The sequence below is a fragment of the Chrysochloris asiatica genome, unplaced genomic scaffold, assembly GCF_000296735.1.
Source record: "Chrysochloris asiatica unplaced genomic scaffold, ChrAsi1.0 scaffold00262, whole genome shotgun sequence".
Lineage (NCBI taxonomy): Eukaryota > Metazoa > Chordata > Mammalia > Afrosoricida > Chrysochloridae > Chrysochloris > Chrysochloris asiatica.
In genome coordinates, this window is record NW_006408780.1 from 1,503,412 (window position 1) to 1,510,297 (window position 6,886).

The 6,886-nt window shown below is 46.9% G+C and overlaps 1 protein-coding gene across 1 annotated transcript in view; it reads left to right on the forward strand.

Annotated features, from left to right (window-relative positions):
- FAM53A (family with sequence similarity 53, member A) overlaps nucleotides 1-4,534 on the forward strand; it is a 41,016-nt gene extending 36,482 nt beyond the window's left edge. Inside the window, exon 4 of the mRNA XM_006874127.1 lies at nucleotides 4,133-4,534. Coding sequence (XP_006874189.1) covers nucleotides 4,133-4,534 — 402 coding nt within the window. The remainder of the gene's footprint in view (nucleotides 1-4,132) is intronic.
- Nucleotides 4,535-6,886: the final 2,352 nt, after the last annotated feature.

A 6,886-nucleotide genomic window follows, 5' to 3' on the forward strand; every position in this document is an offset into this window, starting at 1 on the left:
CCACCACAGCACAACAGACAGACGAGTGGTGGCCGTTTGGTTTTATATTGATACTGTCACTTTAACTTTCTATGTCAATCTTGATACAATCCTGATATAATCAAGATACAATCAAGTTGTTCTCTCCTGATACTATCAATCCTGATACAGTTAAGATGTTCTCTCCCAAGATGGCAGCTCCGGGAACAGCGGAGTGTCTTGATCCAGAAAACAATGGTCTTCTGGATTCTCCTGCAAATTCCCCAGCTGTAAACCCTCCGATCTTCCAAACATACCTTTATATTTGTTTCAGAGTTCCAGCATCATCTCGTGAGCCCTCTTGGCCTGGTGTTGTTGTTGACTGAGCTCCTCCTAATGGCACCACATTAGGCCCCTATATATATATATGTATATAACATTTGTTGTTGTTGTTAAGTGCCCTCAAGTCAGTTCCAATTCATAGTGATCCTATGTGCAACAGAATAGAACAACATTGCCTTGCCCGGCATCCTCCTCATAGCTTTTATGTTTGATCCCATTGTCACCGCCACCATGCCAGTCCATCTTCCTTTTTCTCACTGACCCTCTGTGATGGCCTTCTCCAGGACTGGTCCCTCCTGACAATATGTCCAAAGAAGGAGAGATTATGTCTTTTTTTTTTTTCCTAAAAAAAAGCTTTTATTGTGACTTGAGTGATAATTTACATCTTATTATTGTATTTTGTTTCATTGAATGATAAAATCCCCTCTGTGCATGCTCACATCATCATTCAACAAAATTTGCTTCTATTCCCTCTTTTTTTTTTTTTTTAATGTACACAAAAATACTCAGGAATATATAATCATTTAAACAACCTAAGGCACATTCTGCAAACCAGCCTCCCAGCTGCCAGCACATAGCCTTTCTCTTCCCATGAGTCTAGAGTCCTCAGCTGCGTCCTCTCTTCCTGACCTCATCTCTGCTTCTATCTCTGGTGTTGCTGTTTCCTCTGCATAGGGTCCCACATTCTGTGTGTGCTCTTCTCCCTTGACGGTCCTAGGGTCCTCTGTTCCTGGACTGTAAGATTAACTACTTCCCCCTTTTGTTACAAAACTTCTACCTTTACAGTTGTGATAGCCGTAATTAGTCATGATAATAGTTACTATTGAATCATAAGAATCTTATCCCCATCTCTTTCACCAGACCTGCCTAGACAAGATGAAAACTATTCAATGGGGATTCTACCTTCCCCTGCACACTCTGAAACTGAACTCCCTCTTGAGAACTTGTAAGCCAGTCACTTTGTGCCTCTATCGTTCCCTCATTTTAGATACCCAGTGTCTACGTTGCCCGTCCCTATCTACCCTGTGTACAGAGGGAATAGCATTGATCCTTGATGTCAATACTTTTGCCCTCTCAGTTGGCATCCATAAGTATAGGTCAAGTTCATCAAATTGTAGCAGTTTACACTTGTTTCCTTTATCCAATTTTTTATCGTCCTCTAGTTGAGTTCTGATTATCAAGCCATGGAGGCTAAGTCAAGTGGGTACTATCTGCAAGTTTGGGTGTTCTTGTGCGCCTCCCCTCACTTCATATCAGCTGGACACTTCACTCTCGGCTCTTGCCCTCTGTGGCTAGGTCTTTGTCCATGGGCTCAGGAGTCCCCAGGTGTCACCACACTTCAGACCAACCAGCCCTTCTCTTCTTGAGAGATTAAGTCTGACCACCCTTGTTTCTCATTTTTAGGGAGCATTCTGGTTGTACTTCTTCCAACACAGATTGTTTGTTCTTCAGGTATGTTCTTTTCCAACACCATAATTCAAATACATCTGTTCTTTTTTTATTTTCCTTATTCATTGTCTAACTTTTACTTGCATATGAGGCGATTGAGAATACCCCGGCTTGGGTCAGGTGTACCTAGTTGTTTTTAGTGCCGTTGAGTCCGTTCCAAATCGTAGTGACCTTGTATAGGGTTTCTAAGGAGTTTGGAGGGTTTGAATCACCAACATTGTGGTTAGCAGTCCAGTGCTGCTCCTACAGTGCCTTAGCCCACTTTAAAGTGGTCTTTTGTAGAAGATTTGCCTAATATAACATGTCTTTTGATTTTCTGACTGCTGCTGCTTCCATGAATGTTGAGTGTGGATCCAAGCAAAATGAAGTCTTGGATCACTTCAGTCTTTTTTCTGTTTATCATGATGTTATTTATTGGTCCAGTGGTGAGGATTTTTGTTTTTCTTTACACTGAAGTACAATCCATACCAAAGCTGTGGTCTTTGATCTTCATCAGTAAATATTTTAAGTCCTTTTCGCTTTTAGCAAGCAAGGTTGTATCATCTGCATATTACAGGTTGCTAATGAATCTTTCTCCAATCCTGAGGCCATAATTTTTCTTCATATAATCCATCTTTTTGGATTATTTGCTCAGCATACAGATTAAATAAGTATGATAAAGGATACAACCTTGGCATACACCTTTCCTGCTTTTAAACCATTCAGGGTTCCCTTGTTCTGTGTGATTGACTGCCTCTAGGTCTGTGTACAGATTTCTCATGAGTACAATTAAGTGTTCTGGAATATCCATTCTTCATAATGTTATCCATAGTTTGCTATGATTCACACAGCTGAATGTCTTTGCATAGTCAATAAGGTTCATCTAGACTTCTCTCTGGTATTCTCTGCTTTTAGCCAAGTTCCAGCTCATGTCAGTAATTGTATTCCTTGTTCCACACCTTCTTCTGAACCCAGCTTTAATTTCTGGCAACTCCCTGTCGATGTACTGCTACAACTGCTTTTGAACCATCTTCAGCAGAATTTCACTTGCATGTGCTGGTACGGATGGCCTCATTCCATTGGGTCACCTGTCTTTGGATGGGCTCAAATATGAATCTCTTCCAGTCAGTTGGCCACATAGCGGTCATCCAAATTTCTTGACAGACGAATGAATACCTCCAGCGCTGCATCCGTTTGTTGAAAGAGTTCAGTTTGTTTTCTGCCACTTCCTGCAGCCTTTTTTTATTTTTATTTTATTTTATTTTATTTTAAACAATGCCTTCATTGCAGGTTGGATGACTTCTTCCATCAGGACCATCGGTTCTTAATCATATGCCACCTCTTGAAATGGTTGAGCATCAACCATTTTTTTTTTTGGTACGCAGTTCTGTGCATTCCTTCCACCTTCTTTTGAAGCTCTCTGCATCATTCAGTATTTTGCTCACAGAACCCTTCAGTATTGAAAGTCGAGGCTTAGGGCCCAGGACCACCACCTTGAATGGCATATGATAGGAGGTTGCTATGAGGGTCGTGGAGGTGGCGACTAGAGCTTCCAGTCTCTAGAGCGTGTTCCAGGACCTCCTGAATGTGGCCCTTTGGGATTCTGCTAGATGCTGAAGGTGGGAGAAGGGTTGGGGGCCACGGAGACCGGGGCATGGTATAAAGAGCAGGCTCTGGTTTATTGTGTGTGCATGTATGTGTGAGAGCAGGCATGTGTTTGTGTGTGAGAGAGAGCAGGCATGTGTGTTTATGTGAATGTGTGTGAGAGTAGTCGTGTGTGTGTGTCAGAGAGAGAGAGAGAGCAGGTGTGTGCAAGCATGTGTGTGTTTGTGTGTGAGAGCAGGTATGTGTGTTGGTGTGTGAGAGAGAGTGCAGTCGTGTGTATGTGGGGTTGTGTGTGTGAAGAGCAGGCATGTGTGTTGGTGTGTGTGCGTGCGTGTGAGAACAGGTGTGTGCAGGCATGAGTGTGTTGTATGTTTGTGTGTATGAGAGTGTGCAGGCATGCATGTGTGTGTTTGTGCACACATGTGTGCATGTACCCCTTAGCTACTGTAAGATCAGAAATCGGGACGCATGCAGATATTTGGAGCGAGAGAACCTTGGAAGAGAAAAGGCTGAAGAGACAGAAAACAGGGTTGGGTGTGCTGGGCTGAGGCGGGTCTCTAAGGAACTGGGACAAGGTGGGATACAGGGGGAGTCAGTGAGGCCTGGGACAGGCTGTGGTGGGAAGAGAGCGTAGACCATCCTGGCCAGCCCACGTGGGCACCTTGGGTGCCTGTTCAGGGAGAAGGTAGTCCAGGGGGCCCATCGTATTCTGGTGGCTCTTCCGGACCTGACCAGGGCAGCCATCCCAGCCATCCCAGCCCACGTCAACAATGCTGTAGCCCCTGTGTTCTCATTGCAGACGTTAAAGAATTCCAAGAGCCTGTGTTCCCTGGACTATGAGGATGAGGACGAGGACGACGCCCACGTGAAGACAGTCGTGTCCTCTCCGTGCGACTCGTACGACCTCGTGGGCATCATCACGCCGGCCTCCAGCCCTGGGAGGGAGCCCCTGGGGCTGTGGACACCAAGGAGGCTCGTGGCGGCTGAGGGCGAGCACCCAGGGGCCCCCAGCGACGGTGACGGCGACTCGCACGACCTCATGAGCGTCGTCACCCCTGGTTCCAGCCCCGGGAGGGGGTGCTCCGGGCCATGGACACCGAGGGGACTCTCGGCGGCAGCCGAGGGCGACAGTGCCAGGGAGGAAGGGGTCTTCCCCCTGGACTGCGGGGACCTGGACCTGGAGCAGATTGAGAATAACTGAAGACAATGGTCCCGCCCGCGTCACTTTGAACAATAAGGCCACATTTTGATGAAAAATTTCCTAAAGAAGTATTTTACATTTTTATGGCTTTTACAGTTCGGAGAATGTGTCTCTATTTTGGAATGAATTTTCAGAAGGACATTCTATTAAAAGTGCATCTGCAAATCCACCTGTGCAGTGTGTGTCCTTGTGGGAAGACCCCCCAGGACATCAAGAGAACCACCTTGGGTCTCTGGGTGCGTCCCCTCCTCCCTGGGCTGTGCTCATGTAGCTGCCGAGCGCACAGTGATCTCTCCGTAGGGTACGAGGGGCCTGACAGAACCTTCCACATGGGCACTGTGTTCACACACAGGTGTGCAGGTACGCATGCAGACATACACTTGCATGCACACACTGTATGCATACGTGCCTGTACACACTTGCTCCTGTCGGTACACACAGGCACACACATATGTGTATGCACACCTCGATACATTCAAAAAATGAAACACTGATGATGTTGTTAAGTACCGTTGAGTCGGTTTTGACTCAAAGCGACTTTGTATTTCCTGGGTTTCTAAGGAGTGGCTGATGGTTTTGAACCACCAACTTTGCAGTTAGCAGCCCAGTGCTTAGCCTACAGTGCCACACCAGGACTCCAAGACACTGATAGGCTTTATTTAAGCCAGTTCAATCAACCTAAAAATTAATAAAAGGAACCCTGCTGCTCCGTAATTCCGAGACACTCTCCTAAATAACTCCGAGGTCAGAGAGTAAATGTAGGGTGTTGTGGCAGACGATTTTACAATTACACGGAGAGAAACTGCAGGTGCACAGAGCAGCTTAGGAAGAGCCGGGCGGAGAATTCACGACCTTAAGTGCCTTTATTACCAAGCAAGAGAGCCCAGAAATAAATGAACTAAACATTTGACACAAGTAGGGCAAAACAGAACATTACAGTAAATCCAAGGGAGGCAGGAGGGGGTGGAATAAAGATAAAGGCGGAATTAATGAATTGGAAACAAGAAAAACGGTAGAGCCCATCAGTAAATCCAAGAGCCGGTTCTGTAAAATAAAGAAAATAAACAAACTCCCCCCCACCAGTCTTCTCATCCACAGAGGGGGGCAGCAGGGAGAGTGTAGGGGCCCTTAATGAGAAGGGGGGATGGGGCGGCAAGTTAATACATTCCTGATCCTTGGTAAGATGGACAGTTTTCTAAAACATAAATTACCAAAATTAACTGAAAGAGGTTTAAGAAGAAACTATGTATAAAACTGCCAAAGAACGGGGGGAAGGTACGTGCTTAGGGTTCTGAGAAAAGGAAATGTACAATTCCGGTGGGGGAGCCTGAGGTGGAGGGGTCCCAGGCTGCAGGGGTTCAGGAGACCCACCCTGACTCAGTCCAGGAACCAGGGAGAGGCTGTGGTGGGAAGGGAGGGGTGGGCTGTGGGAAGGAGAGGAGAGTCAACTGTTAAATGGGCTGGTGGGCTGCTCTGGGGCACTGGGGTGTTTTCTCCTTGCTTGTCCAGAGGGCTGCATGCTCTTGTCCACCTGAGTCCTCACCTTGGGGTGTGGGAGGAGTAGCAGCTCCGCAGGAGCAAATCAGGAACAAGCGCCTGCGGAAGCTCAGGTTTGGGGATGGAGGAGGCGTTTGGTGGCTCTGGTAGAATTCTACCTCCTCCCATTTGTTCTGTTGTGTGTAAGGCTGCACCCAACTACAGCAACCACAATACAGGAGACCCGAGTTAGCTCCATGCCAATCAATAGACCTCGTACGCAGCCACCAACCTCAGTGGAGGTTTATACTGAGCACCACGAGCTGGCAGGAGAACAAGCCAATCTGGGTGGGAACAAGTACAGCCAGAATGCTCCTTAGAAGCCGGGCCATCCACACCACTCCACCATAAACCTCAGCCTGGAGACACTTGGCTCTAGCTCCGTGGGTCAGAACACCTAGCTCCCCAACTTAAAAGAGCCTGTAGGCACCCAACTCTACAAGCAAGCTTCCTGTGCAAAATCAATCATCTTTACTTGCTCTGTGGGCTAGGCAGCCCACTGCCCTGTTTTTTTTTGTTTTTTGTTTTTAAAGTTTTTATTGTAAATTATATGCTAGTTTACATGGGAGAACATTAGCTTTACATTCATTCTATCGTATATTACTTCATTGCCATGATTACAATCCCCTCCATGCATCATCAAACAACTAAAGGGTACACCCCATAAGCCTGCCCCACCCCCACCCCCGGTCATCAGCACACAGCCCCTCTGCCTCTCTGGGTCCAGAGTCCCCAGCCGCTCCATCTCTCCACTTCATCGTCTCTGCCTCCATCTCTGGCATCACTGCTTCTCTGGGTAAGGTCCCACACTCTGCT